The sequence below is a fragment of the Myodes glareolus genome, chromosome 8 (assembly GCF_982192425.1).
Source record: "Myodes glareolus chromosome 8, mMyoGla1.1, whole genome shotgun sequence".
In the NCBI taxonomy this organism is placed as follows: domain Eukaryota; kingdom Metazoa; phylum Chordata; class Mammalia; order Rodentia; family Cricetidae; genus Myodes; species Myodes glareolus.
The window spans coordinates 33,334,204-33,358,210 of record NC_142033.1 but is presented as its reverse complement, the minus strand read 5'-3'; the positions used below and the strand labels follow the sequence as shown (position 1 = coordinate 33,358,210).

General features: G+C 46.4%; 1 protein-coding gene across 1 annotated transcript in view; it reads right to left on the bottom strand.

Moving 5' to 3' along the window:
• Positions 1–24,007, bottom strand: part of Scfd2 (sec1 family domain containing 2) — a 335,242-nt gene that overhangs the window by 13,046 nt on the left and 298,189 nt on the right. The window contains exons 6-7 of the mRNA XM_048414869.3: positions 23,647–23,792; positions 11,789–11,923 (exon numbers count right to left, since the gene is read on the bottom strand). Coding sequence (XP_048270826.3) covers positions 11,789–11,923; positions 23,647–23,792 — 281 coding nt within the window. The remainder of the gene's footprint in view (positions 1–11,788; positions 11,924–23,646; positions 23,793–24,007) is intronic.

Sequence of the window (24,007 nt, the reverse complement as noted above, 5' to 3'; positions counted from 1 at the left end):
GACCCCCAAGAGTCCTTAAAAGCATCCCTTGTCCTGGCTCTCCCAGGCCTCCCCCTACTTTTGTCCCATGGTTGCTGTCTGTTAAGCAATTCCATCTTGACCTTGGCAAACCAGATAGCGGATCCACCATAGCCACCTTCTCTTCTGACTCTTGAACATCTTGATCTTGGCATGTTTGGTGCTGAGCGTAGTATCTTTTACATGGCGAGCTTTTGGCAGACAGCTTCATGGGTAAAGGTGCCTGCCACACAATCCTGGCAACCTGTGCTCCATCTCTGGGGTTCACACAAGGGTGGAAGTGGAGACCTCCACACACAGGCTGTAGCATGTGCCTCACTCCCATGAATCACAACACACAAATAATAATACCGAATTAAATAAAAGATAGTCAAATAGTGGAAGTTGGAAAGGAAGGGCGGAAAATAATATTTTAAAAACAGTCTTGAGTTGGGCACTGGTGGTGCACACCTTTAATTCCAGCACTTGGGAGGCAGAGGCAAGAAGATTGTGGTCATTTTGGTTTACAAATTGAGTTTCAGGACAGCCAGGGCAGTTACACAGAGAAACCCTGTCTGGAAAAAAATCAAAAGATAAGACAAAACAAAACAAAACAACAACAAGAAGACTCCGGGCTCCTTCTCCAGCACCATGTTTGTCTGCACACTGCCCACTGCCATGAGGATTATGGACTGAACCTCTGAAACTGTGAGCCCCAGTTAAAAGTTTTCTTTGTGAAGTTTGCCCTGGTCATGGTGTCTCTTCACAGCAATAGAAACCCCAACTAAGACAGTGCATCTGTTGAGGCGGGCATTGCTGATGAGACTTCACGAGTGTGTAGCTTCTCTGACATTTCTGACTTCTTGTTCCTTCAGCTCTTACAGTCTTTCCACCCCCTTGTCCCTAGTAGTCCCGGAGCCCTGGGGGGAGGAGTTGTGTTGTAGATGCGCCAGCTGGAGCAGGCCACTGCACAGTCTCTTGTTTTCTGCATTTTGAGGGGTTATAGTTTTCTGTAATGGCCTTTGCTTAGACACGTCCCAGAATTTCTCTCTGTGCTCTGCTTTCTGAGTAACTAGACCCTGAGAAGCCTCCAGCCCCACAAACAACTGTTGTCTCTCACTTAATCCTGGGACAGAAATACAACTGGCTCTGGAACTTCAGCATGGCACAGTGTGTTCTTCAAGACATATGCTTTCCATAGAGAGTCTGGAATCTGAAGCACATGCCGAGAATCTTGGAAGGACACAGTAGAAGATGAAAAGGGGAAGAAGCGGAACACAAGGAACAACAAAGAGCGGTTCCCCGGGGCTAAGAAGTGGAGGGACAAATACATGGGTTCAATTAATGCACGTTGGTGTTTGCTATTTTGGTTTCAGCTTAGATTTGTGTGTTGATACCAGACTTTCTCTTCAGAGCATGTCAGGTCAGCAGGCTGCTGGGAGGTGGAGCCATCCCCATCCCAGTCCTGCATTCCTTATAAGTCACCATATATGATGGTGTCTTGTCTGTGCTAGGCCAAGGGGTGACAATCTGAAGGCGACAGTTCGACATAGCATCTGTCACTGTACATGCAGGGTATAATAAAGCAGGTGGGATCTCTGCTCTCTGTCACTTGATGAGCAGCGGAGAGCTGGAATTTGAGGACATCAGCTCTGGTAAAGAAAGATGGCTTCTTTCCCTGCCCCGCACCCAGCTTTTTAGTGCAGGCTATGTGGCCCCTGTAGGTGTGCTCTTGGGGAGCACTCTGATATCTGGATTGGCTTCCAGGAAGGGAATGCCAAGGTGAGGATCCTACCCCCTCCCATGTTTGGAACTGCTCAGGAATTCTGGGACTCTTGCTGCTGAGTCTCCCCTGCATATTGCTCCTTTACTCAGTTTCCCTCCATCTGTGACTCACTTATCCCAGAATAGGTATGATCAAGTTCCCCATTCTCCACTAGCCATCAGATCCTTACAGAGACAGCGAGGGAGGCTCAAGTTTTAAAGAGACCAGGCTCTACAAAGACCCATGCCAACTCTGAAAATGGCCATCAGGAGTCATTAATAGCATTGGCAAACACTCCTCTAACACAGTGTTTATTTTTCTAGTCATTCATTCAATAAATATTATTGAACAATGACGATGAGGCACGGGAAGCGCGTTAAAGGCGCCAGGGACTCAGCAGTGCTCAGAACAGAGGAGGAACCTGCTGCACACAGTGTGGGTTTTCATGTGTGTGCAGAGGGAGGAGATGGGGAAAAGGAAACTGGCGAGTGCAGGTGGTGGAGAGTGCAGAGGAGAGGGAAGGAGGGGGATGGAGGGGGAGAAGGAAGGAGGAAGTATCTCACAGTCCCCTAAACTTAGCAAGTTCCCAAAGCAAATCACCCTTTTCTCTATTTCTTTTGCCTAATCAGGGCAACATTAGCCCATCCACCTAGGTACCCAGAACACACAGAGGCCCTGAACAACTTCTTACTAGCATATGCAGCCCATAACCATCCCATGGAGGCCACAGTGACTCTTCCTGCCCCATCCTATTCCCTCAGCCCTACCTAAGTTCCCATATTTTGTCTCTCTCAGCTCACCTAGTTCCAAGCTCACCCTGGTTTGCTCTCAGTGCTGCCAGGGCAAGCCCACAGAGCACAGAGGAATCCGTTACACATTCCCGAACCTCACTCAACGGTACCGTTCTAGCTTGCTGTCTGCTGCCTGATAAAACACTGACCAGAGCCGAAAAGGGTTTATGCGGCTTGGAAGTCCCGATAACAGGCCATCACTCCAAGAAGTCAGGGCAGGAACTCAAACAGGAGCAGAGGCAGAAACCATAGTTCTCCTGGTTTTCTCAGCTGGCTTTCTCAGACAACCAGGACCATCTGCCCAGGGGTGGCACCGCCTGCAGTATGCTGGGGACCGCTATGTAAGTCATTACCAATCTGACAGGAACAATTCTTCAACCGCGGTTCTCTCTTCCCAGGAGTCTCTAGTTTGTGTCAATTTGACAAAAAACTAAGAAGCACAGGTTAACTCTTGGGTTTTGGTAAAATTTGGTAAAAATTTACATTTCCAACTCCTGTTGATCTAACTCCACTCTGCTTGTCTCTGCCATTGTATTTTCTTCCTCTCTGCTGGCACTGAGTGCAGATGCCCATGGGTCTGACAGGACCGAACACGCTCTGATGCCATCAGATCTCCTCTATGCTCCCCATCACCCCCCACGTCACCTCAGCATCCTGGGAATCACACGAGGCAAGCTATGCTACAGCAGCAGGTGTCTCGTCCGTCAATGTCTTCCTTACCCACGGCAGTCACTGCTCCGTCAGACGAAGTATGGAGACTGCCACAGTCCAGTTTCTGCTTCTGCTAAGGAACTCACCCCAAAGTCCACTCCATAGAACTCTTGGAATAGACTCACTAACATTAGATATAAATCAAACCCTGCCTCATAGCATGCATCAGAATTCAGAATTTAAACAATGGTTACACATGGCTGCAAAGAGGAGCCACAGGACTTGCACTCACTTAACCAAGAAGCTCAGTGCTGACACAGTTTCATCTAATCAGAAATGCCATTAAGCACCACAGACCCCATCCAATAGTTCTCTCTCCGAATCTTGCTTTCCTTAGATGAGTAATAAGGGGAGAGTCTAGATGGCCTCTAAGGTATGCTCAGCTCTCGCAGCTGAGGGATCTGACGTCAGCCCTCACATGAAGCCCGGCATTTGTCCCCACCCCATCACAAAGCATCCTTTGGGTGACTGTCCTATTGACAATCCAATCATTGGCCCTCAGAGTGTGCTGCTGGCAGTCACGTGGTTATAGTGCGACCCCGCTGTCCAAACATGGTTTTCTGGTCATGGAATGAGGTCCTGAGTCCAATGGGGCTACTGGTAATCCAGTCATTCTAAGACAGATGAAGCTTTGTGAACATGAGGCTATCAAGGAGAACCCAAATCTATGATGGCTGGACACTCACTGATGTGTTCACCTAATATCAGCTGAGCACCTATGCCATGCTGGGCATCGCCTAGCCTCTTCTGCAGAGTGCTGAGTCTGGAATACTGCTTATCTTCCAGACAGGCTTTCCAGTTCTTGGTCTAATCCTATACTGCTGTCTTTGGGATTCCTGGATATCCTCTGGTCCTTCAAGTAAATTAGCCTCCCTTTGATTAAGTTGCCATGACTTGTTGATATCTGACAGCCCAATTTTGACAGCTTTTATGGCCCGTGTGAACACCATGGACTTTTTCCTGTTTCCAGGCCATGAGGCTGTGGCATCAACTCAGACACAGGGCCCAGAGACAGGCACTGGGACTTGAATCTTTGTCATGAATCTTTTTCTAATTAAGCATGGTCACATAAGAAATGGAACAACTACAGCAACAAAACCATTTAAAGCACAAGGAGGAGGGGAAGGGCCTCGTGCCATTTCATGAGATAAAGCCCACCCTCTTATACCAAGTCCAACAGAGAAAACATCGTGACAGACCGTGTCCTTTAGTCAAAACAAACCAAGGGCCAAACACATGGAGTAGATATAAAGTCTATTACTCTCGGGAGACTGAAATCCAAGCCACGGATTTCAGAAATGCACTTTCAAAGTGCTGCCTATTAGACATGCTAGTTTTAAATTAAATTCCCATTCCAGGGAGAGGGAAAAGTGTGTTTTGATGGATTCATTAGGTCGAGAGCAAGCTTTACTCAGAGGCCTCAAGGTGCTCTGTGCAGGAGTCTATCAGGCAGCTGGGCTTTCCATGCCAGCTGCAGTGCACGGTGGTCCCCCCCCACCCCAGTGGACCACCCTCACTGGGCTGTATGCCCCTGGAGGGTGACAGCTTAGTGGCTGGTCACAAGCCTTCCCTCTAGCTGAGAAGTGATCAGGCTGACTTAAAAGCCTTCCTCAGATAATAGGGCATGCTTGCTTCCCTCAGCTTTTAATCTAGGAAGTTGCCTTTTAATAGATAGTTTTAAAAATGGACAAATAGCAAGTGGTAATTTCTTTATTTCAGTACAGTCATTCTGGTATCACTGATTTTGAAGTCAGGTTAGAAGTGTAAATGATTTCAATGTCTTCCATGAGGGAAGGACACCTAGGACCAGGAAGTGTTGCCTTTATTGCCTGGGCAGTTATGTGAGGTGGATTTACCTATATGCAGACTATATTTTTCAAAAGTGGCCATGATGATACTTCCTGCCCTCTGGTTCTCGATTCCTTTTTGAGAGGAAGCATGCATGTTTTATTTCCTTAAAGCGACTGCCCTGACATGTGGGGTGCTGTGCAAGTGATGTTAGTGGACTTTCAGGCATGACACCCAAGGTCTTTCCGATGGCTGTCCCTCTTAGAGCACTGACACCACACAGAGGAGCTGAGGTCCTGGGCCACAGGCCCTTCGGAGTTCCCAGTAGATGCTCAGCAGCGGCTCACTGATGGAGGCAGAGCCTGCCGTGTGAGCTCTGCCAGAGTGCACCCTTCTGAGCCAAATGAACGGTTAGCATTATTATGAGCCATGGGGTTCATGGCTCATACCATGGTACCGGATAACCAGAACCAGTAGGAATGAAAGATTTCCACAGCCCTGGATTTTTAAGAGCAGAGCCATGCAAAGAAAGTGTTTTAACTGTCCATACTAGGACACAAATAAAGTTCTGACTCCGGGGACTTCCAAACCCATGGAGTTTGTCTGGTAGAGAAAATTAGACAGACCATTTTTTTTCTTAACTGTTTTGGCCTACAGAAATGTATGAACATAAGTAAAACTGAGTTAGAGGGCCACATCTAAATGTCTGCAGGGGGCCTAGCATTTGCCACAGCACTGAGGCAGCAGCAAACCAGAGAGCTCTGTCTTCCAGAAAGTGGTGATGATGCAGACAGGCTCCAGGACAGTCAGGATGTGAGACAGCTTGGGTTCAGCCTCAGTGTTTTAGGGGCCAAGGCGTGTATATTTTGCTGGCTGCCTACAGCTTGCTCAAGAGAGATTAAGTTTATGTCACTGAGACTGTGGAGATCAACGAATCGGGCTCACAGTGTAGAGACAGGGTCTAGAAAAGAACACTGCAGTCCATGAGCATGGCTCCAGGGACATGCCACAGGGTCACCCAAGTGCTTGTCTTCTGGCAAGTGGGAACCACTGGGGATTTACAGTGTTGGGAGGTTTTGTGGGGTTTTTTTTTTTTTTTTGGCAGTACGTGCAGTCTCTTCTTTGTCTTCTTCTTAAAAATAGGTTTCCTATCCTTTCTTGTTTTTCCTTCTTTCTTTTGTTATGTTAATTTTTGAGACAGGGTCTTACTGTGCAGCCCAGTCTGACCTGAAGCTCACTATGTAGCCCAGGTTGACTTTGAACTTAAAATTCTCTCATCTTTATCTCCTGAATTCTAGGATTACAGGCATATACCACCATACCTGACTTCTTCCTTCCTCCTCTTTCTCAAAAAGACTCTTGCTAGTAGCCCAGGATAGTCTCAAACTCATAATCTTTCTGCCTTACCTGTGTGCACACCCAAACACTGGCTATGTATAGGGTATAAAGATAACCAACGTGGCTCTCTCTCTCTCTCTCTCTCTCTCTCTCTCTCTCTCTCTCTCTCTCTCTCTCTCCTACAGTCTACTGGGAGGGACAACAGACTCATAATAAGAAGCACTGACTATAGACAGTCCTGGTGCTGAGTACCAAGCATGCCATTACATTTCTCACAAGAGCTCCATGTTATCCCATTTTACATATGAGAAAATGAAGGTACAGAGAGGTTGAGTGGTTCTCACCCAGTCAAACTGCAGGTATGTGGCTCTGGTCTCTACCACCTCCACTGCTGACAGACCCTGAGAGCATATACTAGCTGGTGGGGGGGATATAGATTAAGAGAGCTACCTATTATTCAATGAATCAAACTACAGAATAAATGTAACATGGAGAAGAGACCCCAAACCACCCCAGCATCTGCTCCCCCATCCTCCACTCTGCTGGGAAAGGTCTTCCATTCTGCAACATCAGCACCTTTGCTTCTGCTCTGTTCTCCACGGAGGTGAAGCAGTGGGAGAAGCAGCCATCAGGGCTGTGGTGTGGGGTGGGGTGGAGATGGAGTGAGGTGGCTCCCATCTCCGTGAAGTGGGTGCAGGGCTGGGGCTGCCTTGCTCAGCAGCTGTCGGGCAGGAGGACAGGGGCAGCTGATGAGGCTCACTGGAGTTGACCAATAGTGCCGCTCGCTTGTGAAGTTTTGGATGAAGCTTCAGGCTTAAGGGCCAGGCAGTGGTTTTCCTTATCTGAGGTTTTGTGTTCCACACTTGGTTATTTATAGTAGGAAATCAATCTCCCATATTTTAAGTTGCAAACAGCTCTAAGAAGCACGATGAAATCTTGCCCTGCTCTATCCAGCCTGAACATGAAGCATCTCTTTGTCCAGAGTGCCCGTATCACACATGTGCCCCTCTTTAGTCACCGAGAGACATCCCCGTCCGGAGTGCCCATACTTCACATGCGCCCCCTCTTTAGTCACCAAAAAGTCACCTGGGTTATCTACCGACCTCAGCAGCATCAAAGCGTTGTGTTTAAGCACCCCTTAATTTATCTGATTATGGCCCCAAAGTGCAAATTATATCCCAGAAACAGGGTGCTGGCAAATCTGATAAGCCAAAGAAAAGCTGTAAAGTACGTAAGTGGGAAGATGAAAGCTCTTGACTGGATGAGGAAATATATAATTGTCCGCAGAGGTTGCTAAGATGTACGTTAAGAACAAACCTTCAGCCATTAGAAGTGTGAAGGAGGGAAAGGAAGTGCTAGGCTCACTGTCACACCTGCAAACTGCACACACTAAGACCACAACACATGTCATTTGCCCGGTGAGAAAAGACACTGCATTTGTGTGTCCACGGGGCTTAGACCTGTGGTTTCAGGTCTTCATGGGGGTCTTGGAAAGAGTTCCCTCTACTCAGTGGAACTAGTGTAGTTGGAAGGAGAAATTAATGGCTTCAAGCTATGCTGAGTGAGCCTTGTAACCATCTTCTCTGTCCACACCGCTCCCCATTAGTGAGTACCTGCTGTATGCAGAACGCCAAGAGCTGAGGATTCAGAAGACAAAAACCTAGACCAGTACTCCAGGCTCTAGTCATAGCTCTCACAGTCTTTTCGGTGGGATTTGAACTGAGAAAAGCCTTCAAGTCACACACATGTAGATGTGTGAGGCTAGGCTGGGCCCTTTTACCTAACCAGACATAACGAGTCTAGTCTGTTCCCCTATGCGGTGCTCATTACAGTCATTCAAGCTGGTGTACAGTGGGTTATGTTGTATATTTAGAAAAATATTACTCTGAAAAACATCAGCCTGGGGGATGGCAACCAAGACACATAATTATTAAACAATTTATAAATACAGCCGCAGAGTATGCACAAAAGATACAGAGCCCCAAGGGAGCCACACAAGGCCAGGACCATCCTTTTTTGCATTCTTTCTGCCACATGCAATGAGCCTCATGCCATATTCCTGCAGTGTGACTGTGGCCCTGTCTCTCCAAGCATATCTTGTCTTATCTCCAATCTTTCACCTTCCATTTCCTACATCACGGGTAGACTGCCCCTTGTCACCCAAAGTCAACCAGGAAATGATGCTGAATGCAGAAAAAGGCTCACCAAGGACAGACCAGCATCTCCCTTCCAGTTCAAGTTAAATTTTGAGAATGTTCCCACTTGTACAACAGTAGCCATGCAACAAAGAAAGGATTCCCCATGGATGACTTCATTTCATCAAGTTCTGCCTCCTTGTTTCTTTCTGGCTCAGTACTACAAGTCTTGAGTGAGAAAGAACACATTTCAGGGGCACAGAACAGGACAGTGAGTGACCAGAGAGAGGGGCAGTAACTGCCTCTGAGGGTTCAGGATGAAGATGTAACCTGTAGGGAGACATATCTGCAATGCTTAGGTTCATTCTTCCCATGACCCCTGGGTCCAAGTCCCAGAAAAGCAGTGGGAGGAATGGCAGGTGCCCCTGAACCCTGTGTGACCTCACTCACACCAGTGACCCCATGATCAATCCAGGCAGAGATCTTCTTTATGGGCTGCTGTAGACAGAGGCTGCTTGTTTTTTCCCTGGCTGCTCAGTCCCAAAATAATCACACAGAAACTGTATTAATTAAAACACTGTTTGGCCAGTCACTTAGATGTATTGCTAGCAAGATCTTTTATCTTAAGTTAATCCATCTCTATTAATCTGTGCATGACCACAAGGTTGTGACCTACTAGCAAGGCTCCTGCAGGTTCCTGTGGGAGTCTTTCTCCTCTGTCAGCTACATGGCATCTCCCTGACTCTGCCTACTTTCTCCCAGCATTCAGTTTAGTTTTCCCCATCTAGCTCTATTGTGCCCTATCATAGGCCCAAGTAGCTTCATTATTCATTAACCAATAAAGGTAACACAAATACAGAAGGAATTCCCACATCAGGCTGGACTGATTCAGGGAATAGAAGGCAGCTGAGTAATACCAAAGAGAACCAGAATTAATAACACAGAATATTTACCTTCCGAGAACACGCCTAGAAGCACTATGGGGCTGGGGATGCTGTGTGTCCTCTAGGCCCCCCATTATGGGCAAGTGCTCTAGACTAGAGGACCCTGGAGTTGCCATTTGCTGTGTACTCTGTGGAAATCACGTCAGGATAGGCGAGAATGAGATGAAATCCCAGGCTGTGGGAAATTTGCATTCACTGCTTAGCCATGTAGGGCTTCAGTTTCCTCACTGGGCAAAAGAGGTATAAGAGGTAGTGGTACCTTTAATTCCAGCACTCAGCAGGCAGAGGCAGGTGGATCTCTGTGAGCTCCAAGGCCAGCCTAGTCTACAGAGTGAGTTCCAGGACAGGCTTCAAAGCTGCACAGGGAAACCCTGCCTCAAAAACCAAAAACCAAAAACCAAAAAAAAAAAAAAGAAAAAAAAAAGGATAAGAATAGGACCTGCTAAGGTTGTCATAAGGATGGACTGGTTCACATGGATTGTCCTTATGACTGTGTGTGTGTGTCGGGGGGGGGGGGGGCTGGACACTGTCCACACCACCTGTGGTGTGGTCTATCTGTATTCCACCTCCTCCCCTCTCAACAGGCACTGGGGTAGAGTGGAAGTCCTTCTGTCTAGTTTTGCCTCCTTCTCAACATGGCTTTTTAAGAAGCTATAGCAGCTGGGAGAATTAAATTCTCCTCCTTAATCTACTCCCAGGAGCCTTCCCTCCGAGGTCAGCTGGCTGGCTGCTGAAGCCTTTCTTCAGGAGCTCCAACAATGGGGCTAAATACCTCATTTCTCATGCTGCCCTTTCAGGGTCCCAAGCTCCCTAGGCAAGGCCACATAAGATGGTAGAATGGCTTAACACAGGACAAGAGGGAGAAAACACTGTACAGAATTTACAGGGGTAACTTCCAAGTGTGACAACTCTTGATTCATGGGACAGTGACAGAAAACATACTCGGGGAATCAGTTCACAACAAACATCCGGACACAGCCCATGCTCACCACTGGAGGTCCAGGCTTGTAGAGGAAGGACTTATGTGCAGAGGGCTGGAAATGTCTTTCCCAGAAGTTACTGCTGTTTTTAACTTTCTCTTCTCTTCTCCTTCCTTCCTTCCTTCCTTCCTTCCTTCCTTCCTTCCTTCCTTCCTTCCTTCCTTCCTTCCTTCCCTCCCTCCCTCCCTCCCTCCCTCCCTCCTCCCTCCCTCCCTCCCTTCCTTCTTTCCCTCATTTCCTCCTTCTCTTCTCTTCCCCTTCCTTCCTTCCTTCCTTCCTTCCTTCCTTCCTTCCTTCTTTCTTTCCGTTTTATTTTATTTTATTTTATTTTTTTAAAGAAAATCGCCACCAGAAAGAGCTCCTCAGGACAGAGGAGCAGAGAGAGATTCAACAGCTCTGGGCTTAGAGTTGGCACAGGAGCTCCGGACACGTTACAGAAGTTCAGCTGCACTGCTTTATTAAGAAAGAAAGAAAAAGAAAGTGGGCAGCCAGGCCTTGCGTCAGAAGCTGCTGGTAAGGGAAGAGGAAAGGTCACTCCAGTCTTTACTGCTGGTTTTCAGTCTGATGGCAGGCTTCGGTCCCTCTCTGGGTTTTGGAATGGGCCAGTTTTCCTGGAATATGCTTTTATTGAACTCCAAAAGGCTGGATGTTTTCATGCAGATTAATTCATGATTTCAAAGACTCTTTGAAGATGACAAAACATTCTATTATTTCCAAGAGTTATTACTGCTGAAATATGGGCATAGCCTGGGAGGGCAGGCTGCAATCTTGTTTAGATCCTTTTAAATTTAGAAACTTTACAGTGGCTTAAAAATAGATCCCATTTGTGAGCTTTCTCCTCCTCATCCCTACTCCAAGAGTTGCTCAGTCATTCTGACCCACCCCAGACAGGAGCCAGAGAAACTCAGGGAGTCTGCTGGACCATCACAAATCTCTCTAATGAGTCTTGGGGTGATATTAGTCATAGGAGTATGCAAAATTGCTGATTACCAGACAGAGTAAGTTCTAGAAGTAAGGGCAGAGGATGCCACTAAACTCCGTGAACAGTAGTATATGTGTTCATGTTGGTGACAAGTGGCTCATGAGGGTAAAAGCTGTCCAGCAGTGCTCTTGAGGATGCCCTGTGACAGCCACCACAGGTGTACGTGTGCTAGGGAAAGATGAAAGGACTCAGGTCCAAGGAGCTCACACTGCACCCCATCAAATGGTCAATGAGAGTTTCCCTGATTGTAGACCATTGTCTCCCTGGTGCTGGGCGGGGCTAACTGTGTGCCAGCATTCCCATACTCAGCCAAGGGGACACTGTGACACTGAGGATGGCCCCTTCATGGTTACTTACCTTCATGAACATGCTGAATCCGGTTTTAAGGAGATCAGTAAGGCCTGAGGATGTATGTTCAATGTCAATGGGATCTGGCTTCTCAGGATTAAATATTTCCTCCACAACCTGCTTCAACAATGGTTTGTAGGATGCCTGGAAAGACAGAACATTGAACTATGAGCAAAAGCACTTTTTTTTTTTTTTGCTGTGTCTGGAGACAGTTTCACCTGCATCAAAGAAATTAAAGTGAGTTCAGTTTGATACTGAGCAATGGCTGTGATTTTTTTGTGTGCAAGGTTATAAAACAACCTTGAGTCTTTAAAAATATTCATTAATTCCTTGAGAATTTCATACAATGTATTTTGTTCATATTTACTCCAACTCCTCCCTTTAATTTCTTCCAGATATGCCCTCCTCTCCCTACCTCTCTTTGTGTCCCCCCACCCTTTTTTTGTATTCATTTAAATACTGCCTGGCCCATTATCTCTAGAGAGTTAGTCTAGATTAACCCATTTCTAATAATTTGTGTAGCACCACGCCCACCCTTTTATTATTTTTTTTAATAATTTAATACCACAGGGATCCCAACTTGTGTTCATGCAGTTCTCCAGTACTGCCCTGGCTCTCTAGTCTCTTCTGTAACCAAGTGTCCCTCAGCGGAGCTATGGTCATAGTAGGACTAAATGCTCCATCTAGATTTAAAGTGATGGTTTTATGTAGGAAGTACGGTAGAAAGTCTTGCCATTTGATATAAACATGAAGATAGTCTCTAAACATTCCTAGACTCATCCCTCTGCTTGGAATGTGAATGTTTATTTGCAATGGCTGTCAACATCCAAGCTAATCCTCCTTCCTCCACAGAGCTCAACTCCATGTGTGACTATGTCAGACAGAGGAGCTGAGAAGACAGAAGGAATCTGACCCGGGTCAGGGTGGCACTGGGTCACGGAGCACTGTAGCCATCCCTGAAGATAAAGGTGATGCTAGATTACAACACCTCTGCTTTGATGGATGGTGCTGGACACTTTCCTTTTCTGTGACCTAAATACCCTGCAGGCCCATATTTAGCTCTGCCTGGAAGTGGCTGCCTTGCTGAACTCTTTCCTGACTTCTTGCTAGAAAGTGAGTCCTGAATCTCCTTATCCCACAGACTGCGCCACCTTCCTCCAACCCCACAGCTGTCCCACACTCATCTGGCAATGCATCTGGGGTGTTCAATGCCCCGGCACAAGTGGTGTCTCCCTCTCTACACGTTCTGATCCATAACCACCCTAGGAAAGCCAGCTTCTATCAGGGCACTACTGAGAGGCAGCCTGTCTTGAGCTCTGGGTAGCTCTTTACATGGGGTAAACATGAGGTGCCGTAGCCACGGTTACAGGCATGCAATGTACTGCCCTGTCTCGAGCTTGTTCTTGCTTTTCTAACAGGAATGCTGAGCTATCTTTCCCAAATTCTAAGTCCTTAAAATAAAATGAAGGAGTGTATAGACTAGCAACAAGTAGCAACACCAGTCTTGCCACACATTTAGGAGGTGAGTGTTTACTCAGTGGAAGATCCAAGTCTCTTGATACTGGTCAGGGAGACCATTGTACAGAGAAATTTTATGGTTAGTGATCATGCTGAGTGAACACTGGGCAGGAACACTGATAAGGCAGGGATAAAGCTACGGGCCAACCTTGCTTATGACTAGAGGAAATCAGATTATAGATATACCAAGATAAGTTTTCTTTTAAGATTTATTTTATTTACGCGTATGTGCCTTCAGAGGCCAGAGTAGGATGTGTGTGTGATTCCTTGGAGTAAGAAGCATTTGTGAGTCACCTGACTAAGATGAATTTTTAAAGGCCCAGACTGAAAAAAACCTGAAAGTCTGAAAACATATACTTTTGCCTTGGCCATGGGCTCTCAGGCACTCTCAGGTTGGTCGGGGAGGAAACGGTTTTAATCAAAGCAGAATGTATTTGGTAGTACCCATCAAAACTCAAGCTGCATCTGACACAGCAATTCCACACCTAGCAATTCATTTTTCAAGCTATATTCATGCATGGAAATATATTCAGAAACCACCATTTATTATCTGAAGAAAGGAATGATTAGAAGCCAGTCGTAGTCACTGTTCTATTGCTGTAAAGAGACACTATGACCGTGACAACTCTTATAAAAAGGCATTCAATTGGGGCTGACTTTCAGGATCAGAAGTTTAGATCATTATCATGATGGGGGGGTGCATGTCAACACATGGTCAGACCTGGTAGCTAAGAGTCCTATATCCGAATCCACAAGAAGCAAGAAGAGAGAGACATTGGTCCTGGTGTGAGCATTTAAAACCCCTCAGCCCACCTCCAGATAAGGCCATACCTCTTAATTCCTGTCATTAGGGAGTAGAGGTTACTCCCTAGTGACCAAGCATTCGAATCTATGCACCACTGATTCATTCCCATGGGGGCTGTTCCTATCAAATCACCACAGGCACTCAAGTGCCCAACAACAGGGAGCTGTCTAATAAGTGAGGAATGCCTATAGCAAGGAGGGTTAGGCACATGACAAGGAAGGCTCCGTGGTGACAGACTGGCATGTGAGTGAAAGGTGCCAAGTGAGGAGCACGTGTGTCATGGGCTAGTGGCTACACAAAGTGGGCAGGGAGGACACAGCATCGGAGCTGCTGAATCTGGAACAAATGTGTGATAGAAGCATCTGTCTCCAGCGGCAACTGAAGGGCTGGTGCTGGCCAGGGACAGAGACAGCTGGAACTTTGGGTTGTGTGCTTTTTGTTTTCCTAAAGCAAACCATCAGTACAAACAGACCCCTTTCTGCTGCTAAAAGTTAATAAATTACTCATGCATGGAAATGAGATTGGGGTGAAATACACTCAAATCTGAGTCCTGGGCTCAGGAAGTAGCAGGTATTTGTTTTCTTTTCTTTCTCCATCTTCCAAATTATTAATTTTTCTTATGGATTTGTATTATAATAATAATATAATAAAAATTTTAAGGAAAGAAAACAACAGGCCTTCAGTTCCACTGACACTCTTCCTCAAGTAAACGGTGTGAAGGGCAAGCCGGCCGATTAGAGCTGGGCTGGCTGCTCCTTCCCCACCTTAATTCCACCTGGGATCTTAGTCCGCAGGATCATGCCCCTACACTCAGGTGGGTCTTCCCTACTTCCTTAGCTAATCTTCCTTGGAAATGCCCTCACAGACACATCCATAGATGTGCCGCACTAACACCCCAAAGCTTACTAATCCAATCAAGTTGTCTGTCATATTTTTCTTAACCATTAGAGTAACAGACTTAGTTTTCAGTCAGGTATATTATCAACAGACTAAGAGACCATCCTCCAGCTTGCTATATAGCTGGGGGTAGATATATTTCCAGTTTCTGGGTAGAGACATAAGCAGAAGGATCCCGTGGCACTTTTAGAAACATGCCTTTCAAAATGGAATCATGTCCTTGTCTTCGAGTTCTCTGGTCTTCTGCATGGAACACAGGGATATTCCTAAGGCCATAGAGCAGAGACAGGAGAAACTGGTTTCTATACAGGGCTGCTATAACCGTGACACAGACAGTCTAGCAAGGACCAGTCACTTCACACGAGAAATAAATGTTGGATGTCTAACTAACTAGTCTCCAGACCACTGTTACTTGCAACTGAATGAAATGCTGATACAAAGCACGAGGGGAAAAAAGACAGAAAGGGCCATCCCTTCCTTTGAACAGCTAATAGTTATTTGTTTGCTTGCTTTATATTAAACTGGCTATATAGAACAGCTTCAACCAGAACAACAGAGAAATACATATAGGCTACACATTAAGACAAAGAAGAAGTTGGACTGTGACAGAACTCACGAGGCAGAGTCAGGTAGATCTCTGAGTTCGAGGTCAGCATGGTCTACAGAGAGAGAGTTCCAGGACAGCCAGACAGAAACCTGTCTCAAAATACAGAGCAATAGAGATAGATAGATAGAGAGGCATACTCCATGACCTACACAAAAGAACATGACCTAAACAACCTAAGGCTGGAGCCATCCATAGTGAAGAGCAATGGTTTGGGGGAGGGTCAGACCCTGGTCAGGGTGGTTCTGAGTCCAAGCAGAAGCACTGTACTGTGCCTCTCTCTCCAAACCAGGTTGTACTAGGAGTGATGGGATTGTTCTTAGTACTCTAGAGACCCTAGCACAGATGGGGATTGGTAGGAAGCACAGATGGCTGAGGGAAAGCACGGACGCTCATAGACGGATGGCTCTCCCTCCTCTCTCCTATCCTTGGTTTCCTTTCTGCTCTCCGGTGAGGCTAAGCACTAGCTGTGCTTGCCAGTTGGCCTGGGCTCGCTTGGAGCAAGGATTTGAAGGCACCACCTTCATTCTTGAGTCTTTGTAATTGCCATGTATTACTGGGAAGCTCAAAAATCTTTCTTATTTATTTTAAAACAAATAAAGCACCATGCACTTCTCAGCCATGGGCCAGCAGAAGGTGGGCAATTACTTAGAATGTGGAAATTACCATAATTAAAAGTACAAGATAGCTAAGACATCAAACAAATCCAGAAGAGTCAAATATACACCTTTCTCTCCTGTCTGACACACTCATGTGACATGAATCTATTATACTTTTTTGGCCGCAACCTTTCAGATTCTATTCTCATATGACAATACTTTGTCTCTTTAAGATATGACAATTATTGAGTTGCAAGTCCTTTCTCCTATACACAGTTGTGGAAGGCTGGCCTGTGACCCTCCAGCTACGCTTGTACTTTGCCAGTTGAGCCTGACTCTGCTATAGGAGTGACAGAAGGGGCTGGCAAGGCAGCGGAGACCAGCAGGGACCTGCTCCACCTTGGGGCGCTACTAATACTAATAGATTTTTCTCGCCTTTAGGTCGACTTCAAGACTTTTGTTGTGCATCCAACAAATTACCTTTCCAGTTAAGCCATGTGTAGTGTTCTCCTTTTTTTTTTCCATTTTTATTTATAGCCAAAGCATAGTAAATAATAGAAGTGTTAGTTATTTTAAAAATAAATTCGTAATCTCTGCCACACGGATAGGGAAATTCTCAAATTGTCTATTAAAACAATGGAGTAAGAAGAGTTAAGGCTTGCATGGGTGAAGAATCAAGATTTGGGGAGGAAAGTGGCACTTGTCCTTCACCTGCCTGGAAAGTCCACTTAAAGTCTCCAACAGGGCATGCTGATGAGAACCTGCCCCTCCCCCAGCCACTCAGGTGACTTCACTCTCTGGACTAAGCAGCTTGGACTGTCGTGGTTCCCCTTTGTGAAGCACCATGCGCTTCTCAGACAAGGACCAGCAGAAGGTGACAGGCAGGGCGTCTCTGGAGTGCCACCCACATCGTTTTTGAGGTGTTACACAGAGTTACAGAGGGCAGAGCAGCTGTGTGGTCTGCTCTAGTGCCAAGCAGGTCCTCACTTGTCATTGACTCTTTGCTTCTGTCACAACTACCAGGAGCTCTGGGGGTGCGGTGGCTCTGTGCTTGGCAATCCCTCACCTAAGGTCCCACATGTGAGTGGTTTCAGGATTTCTAGAGCATTGCTGCCCTGTACTGGAGACTATTTCCAGCAGATGGCAGGTCGAAGAGAAGGGGTCAGGATGCAAGGAAAGATGTCACAGGCGCAGCATGAGAACGCAGAACTTCCATCCATAACTCACTGACTAGAGTTGTCCACATTTACAGAAAATGTGGTCTTGCTTGTTCCCAGGAGGAAGAGGAGATGGGGTTCAAGAGCACAGCACTGTCTCAGCCGTGGGCACATTAAGGATGAGATGAAGCAATAATTTCCCTGTTTCCTCACTTGTCTGTGTGGGCAGAGGATTATTAAACCCTTTGTGCCCTCTGCATAGGAATTTGACTTCTGCTTAACTTTCCAGCTGTTTCCCTGGCAACCTGATAAAGAAAGAATGTCAAACTAGGAGACAGGCAAGACTACTAACGGCAAGAATGACCCCTGCATGGTGCACTGCTGTAGACTGGGGGAACTACAGATATCTGACAGACAGCTAGAATTTTGGGTTTCTCCAAGTCTGACGACGCTTGAATAATAATTGGGAGTGTCCTTTTGAGGAATGCTGGGACTACAGAGTTGTGGCTGAGAAATCACCTCCTACGGGGTATGAGGGTTCCGAGCCAAGGGAAACCTCAACACCAAGTCCAACAGTTCCCCCCTTCACTGTGTGGACTGCACCACGCCTCGTGGTGCTCACAAGGACTGTCCCAGGGAAGTAAAGTGACCACTGCTTCTCTGACTGTTTTCTGGTTCTGGGCAGTCTGGCACCAGGGTGGCTGTAACCACGGGGCTAGCTTTGCTGTTAGGCCTAGAATACGCAACACCCATGTAATGATTAGGGGCTTATGAAGATGCCCTCATTTATAAAAATATCAAATGGGAAAAAGAACACTGAGGTCAGAATAACATTTTGACTTGAAATATTAGTATATATTGCATTTATACCAATTCTGGGGAATAAATATAAACATGCTTATAATTAATATAAGTATATAAGAATGAAAATTATATATATACATATATACATATATATATACACACACACACACACATATATATATACATATATAGTATTTCCCCTCTCCCAGCAGGTTATCAATTGGGGTGGGACTTTGCATCTCCTGCAGTATGTTTTCATGAACAAACTGGGCTTAAAAATATTATACTCAAAGAAAGAATGAAAAACAAAATACTAGTGTGGGTAAACAAAATACTAATGTGTGTCTCTTGGTAGCTCTGTGGTAGAGATAAGGTGTGGTTGTGTCTGGAAGCCGGAGCCTAGCTCCTGTGGAAGGGGACCAGGTGCACAGTTTTTCTAACATTAAATATTACTGTCTAACTCCAGTGCCTTAGGGATTAGGTATCTGCTGCCAAAGAGACCTGAACTGGTGCCCAGCCTCAACCCATCGAGGGTTGCTGCTGACTTTGCTCTGCTGGCTGGTGCTGGGGGAACTGGAAGTCCTTAGTCCTGCCCCTGAAGAAGCATGCTTCTCTCTTTTCTACACATGACTTCTCGCACCAGCACCTTAGAAAACTGATCTCATGGAGGGTGTCCAGCTTGTTACCACCCAACACGGCACAGGGAAACATCTGTTCTGAAGTGCTGGTGGCTCTATGAGACAATTCCATGCTCATTTATCTTGCTTTTTGTGAGATTATGATCTTTTTCTCCTTTCATCTTTTTAAAGGAAATGGTTTGTTTGAAGATAAAAAGTGTTTCCATCCATCCATCCATCCATCCATCCATCCATCCATCCATCCATCCATCTTTACTTATATCCAGACGCAAACTGTTCCTTAAAACATGAAATGCAGTTTTTCCAAGTTCAATATGAAGAAATGAAAGCCAAGCTTACTAAAGAATTCCCTTGAATTCACACTCCAGTTAGAAATGTCTTTGAGACAATGCCACGCTTCCTGGTCCTTAGTTTAGTTCTGTTTGGTGCCAATTATCCCCCCTCCCCGCCCATAAGGAATTAAGCAGGTCTGGGTTTGGGTAGACATTAATACAATTAGGGGAGAGAATAGAGGTTGGCTTAGGATATGGGCAGCTGTTGGCCAAAGCTGGGGAATGTTGACAAAAGAGATGGGCCCAGCATCTGCTCAGAGACCTTATTTCCCTGGGCATGAGATGAATCAAGCTTCCATGGGCACCGAGGCTCTAGACTTTCTTATTCAGCTGCCAGGGGCATGGAAGAAGGCCCACATGTGTGCCGCATTGGCTCCAGCACCTCTGTCCTGAAGACTTGTGTGCCAACAACTGTCATCGTCTGGAGCCAGATGACATTTGACTGGAAAGCTTATGAGCTCTGTGCCCTGGAGACACTGCTAATATCCTCCTGATGAGGCATATGGCACATCAAACACTGTACCACAGGGGAAGGAACCTGGGACACAGACAATGAGACGTGGGGGTGGTAATGAAGACCCAGGCCCAGGCACTGGGGGCCTTAGGCTTCTAGTTTACAGGGATAATCCCTAAACCCAAACATACCACACAAGCAAATGTCAGTAGTAGCTCTCCTCATGGAGGGCCATGGTCCTGTCCTGTGCAGGCTGGTGTTAGCAGTCTATGGCTGGAGAGCTAGTGTGTCCCTTAGGCGGCAGACAGATAATGCCATAGGCCCATGTTGCTTTTAGAGACTCATGAGAAAGGCCTTAGTGTTTTTTGTTGTTGTCGTTTTGTTTTTTGTTCTAGTTTTGCAACAGGAGGAAAAAAAGAGTTTACAGCTCATTTTTGACCTAAAAATGGTGCCTTTTCTGGGTGGCTCTTTGATTTTTCTGATGCTACTATAGGTACTTACACACTAAGTCCTGTCTATGTGTCTGGGGCTATCATAGGCGTTAGACTGGCATTAATTCTCCAAATTCTCAGAGCACTTTTGTGAGAGAATGTCCTTCTTCAGAGGAGGAATTGGCCACAGAGAGGTAAAGTGATGTGTCTTTGAGGAAGAGGCATCGCTGGGCCATGAACCCAGGCACTGGCATCTACCCAGCTGCCTGCCTATCAACCCAGAAGAGGCAAGTGCAAGCAATACCCACAGGTCCACAGGGGGCAGAGGAGCTGCTTCTGGTCAGGTGCTATGTTCTTCCCATCAGGACCTTCAGTGACAGTCTCCTTGTCCCTGAATGTCCTCCATGTCCTGAGTGGATCACTTCTGGATGTCCAGTCCAGTCCTCCTCTGTCCCCCTTCCAGAGATTTGATCTCTTTTTTTATAAATCAAGTTCCCCTCCAAAGAGAGGCACACGGCATGCACTTTGCATATGCTCCACACCTGACCTTGGGGAAGCGGGTAAAGATGAAGTCAAAAGTGCCTCAGTGCCAACAGGGAAATGAGAGCCTCAGAGAGTGAGCATGCGTGCATCTGAGCCAGAAAGAAGGCACAGGGAAGGAGCCTGGTGCTGCAGGACTTCAAGACTCAGGGCAGAGAGGCCAGAACACAATGCAGGGTGGATGGTGACAGGAAACCAGGGCAAGATCAGAGTTCGTCCTGTCCTAGGTGTGTTGGGACATCAGCTAGATTCTGTGGGGTGATAACATGTTCCTGGTGGAAAGCACACATTCTCCCTAAAGCTATGGACCAAAGACCAAATTGGAAGAAGCAATGGATAGAAATCTGCCTAATGTGGCTTGCAGCTTCCTGCTGCTGTGAAAAATACCTGAGGTAAGTCAACCCACGGGAGGGCAACGTGAGTTTGGCACACAGTTTCTGAGGGCAGTGGCTGTTGTCTGGGTAGTGGTGAGTTGGCTCATTATGCCAGATGTGTGTGGTGGCAGAGACGCTTACTTTCTGATGGCCAGGAAGTGGGGGTGGAGTGGGGGTGCATGGCTTTGTATACCTTTTATGGGTGCTCTCCTAATGACTGCTTCTTTCAATGAGACCTTATCCCCAAAAGCTTTCACCTCGCAGTAGCAGCATCAGGAGAGGACCAAGTCTACAGAATAAGTGCATTTAGGGCCACTGAAGGCCACACCATAAACCCAGCTAAGTACGGTCTTCACGGCTCTAGTCTACACACTTTGCCATGTACCTAACTTGTACTGGGAGACTGCCTCTGACCTGAGTACACTATGCATCACACTGAAGATGCATCCCACAAATGTTTAGTGAGCATCCCCTATGCAAAAGCTGCCTTTAGACCCCAAGGATGTGACCATGGACGAAACACATCAGAATCTCTGTCTCTCATGACACCCACAGCTGTCACTTGAAAATTCTTTAACAACTTGGAAAACCAAAAACTGATGAAATGGTCAGTAATCCTGTCTAAAAGTTTTTCTTTGGGTAAACAGAGGAGGATATTGTCTCAGAGAGGTGAAGGGACTTGCTCAATGACACACAGCATTCCTTCTCGCCCTTCAGTCTCTTCCTATCTCCCCCAAATCTGTTTATTACATTTCCCACTAAACTTTTAAAGATCTACTAAACATAAAAATCAATATACTTTTTATTTTATGCTATAGCTTTTATAAAATTAGAAAAATGTTTCACAGAAAGAACCATGTTTTTTTCTCCCCCAAACCTGGAGCTCTCCAAGAAGAGGCTGAGGAAAGAATTCAAAGGCAGCTGCGTGCAGAAACCTGCCTGCTGCACTTGCTTCTCTTCCTGCTGCTATGGCGCATTTCACCCGGTTACATTACAATAATGTCATCTTCACAGTCTGCACTCAGGACCCATGTGTCCCCAACCGTCACTCGCCAATGCGGGAGTTCCACTACACGTGCTGATGTCACCGGCTTACTATGGGGGCCAGTGTATGCAACACTGGAAAACTGCATTCCTGGAAGCCATGACTGCAGGACAGAGCCCCGAGGCCTGGAGAAATGACAGCATTGATGGTGGAGGGACAGAGTCTGTGTTGTTTGTGTCCTTATCATACCCATGATTCATAGCTAATGTGTGTTTATGTGAAGTTGGCCAAATCAGTGCCCCATGATGGTCATAAAATGGAAAAGATCTCTTTTTGTGTGTGTGGTTTATTTTCTCTGCCAACTATTGTAGCCATTTCCCTTCTGACATTCTCTGGGTTAGAGGTTTTTGTCATATATCATCAGTCTCAGCATATCTTTTGGACCTGGTTCACAACACAGTATCTAAAATTGCTGATTATTTTTAACTGATAAATTACACATTTGGTGATCTGAGTGACAAGTTCTATATTCTGTGGTGCTGATGTGCCCAGATTTTTTTTTTTTTTAAGAATGGGAAATTCTGTGAGTGACAAACTCTGTGGTCTTGATATCTTGGTGGGTGATTTCGGATGACTCTCAGCACCTTTAGTCAATACTTTAAGAACTTTGCTGAGAACCAAGGTACATAAAATGCTGGCTACAAAGACTGCCACCTGCCCGCGGCTATTAAGTGTATGTGGCGAAGCACTCCCTTTTGGAACTCAGGACAATGCTTCTCTGGCCTCCTTGCTGTGAAAAGCAAGAGGAAGACCAAGGCCAGGAGTGTTCAAGTGTCAGCTACTGTAGGAACACACAGGAGGCAGCACTGAGATTCTGCTGGGTTGTCACGGGATGACAGCTTGCCTGTACCTGCACTTAAACAGCCACCATCCTGAGATGCACTCCTCACACCACAGTCTCCTACTGTGACACACGGAACTCACCAATGGTAAGAAGATTTCACCAGAGACATCATGGGGAAGCGGAGGAGGAGATTCCCACAGCCATACCCAGTGGTCTTCCCTGTCAGAAACACTTGTTCCTCCATGGAGCGTGTGTTTGCCCCTGGGATCCTTAGATCTGACTCCCAGACTCCAGAGCACCGGGTGTCTTGACTTCATGTACTTCCCTTGGGAATTCCTGCGTGGTCTCCCACTCAGGGCTTCGCAGAGTCCCCCCACCCCCACCCCAACATCATCTTTCTACTCAATGGTCAGTCAATACATTCTTTGTAGGTTCCCCTTTGAAAGCTGCAGGGCATTTGACTAACAACTGCTTCCCTTGTCCCCTGTCCTGTCCACAGTCAGTTAAACCCCTTGCTTTCCTCTGGTTGCTATAATACTGATGAGCTGTTGGAGTTAGGAAACTGGGACCATGTGAAGTCAGTCCCTCGTTTGGAACAAACAACAGTGGGACCCAGAGGAAAGGCCTCAGGCTATCGTCTACAGAGGAGACAGACCCATAGCTACAAACAGGCATCTTTTCCAATCCAGTTTTCACCAGTTACATTAAGTCTAGGGCACAAATGAATTGAGAGGCTTTCAGACTTAGTGGAGCCCCAAAGGGTCCATTAAAAGGGAACTCGGGAGTTCATCTAGAATGATGGGCTGAGGGGAACCTTCCCTGTGGCCATGGTCTCTGTGTCCTAAAACACAGCCGCAGACAGGTACTGAGATCATGAACACTCACCTGATGGGTATGATTTCCAGGAACATACACAGACTTAAACTGTCTCATGAGAGTCCTAGCTCTGGCAATCTCCTGGAGAGACGTGAAGACATCATTCACAGCGTTTTGGGATTTGGGAAATGTCAGGTTAATTGCAGAGTCACAGCCTGAAACAGTCCAGAGATATTTTCGTAAGTGAGCAAATCCTTAAATTAAGTTTGCTCGTGACAGCTTGAGTTCAATATAACAGCCTGGAATGCCTTCAACCTTATTTCGCTCTTGCTGCTCACGAACATGAATAATGGGACACGATGGGCGTGAACGTTTTTGACAGAAGTGGGCTTCGGAATCGCCTGGCACCACAGCCACTGGCCTCAGTCAC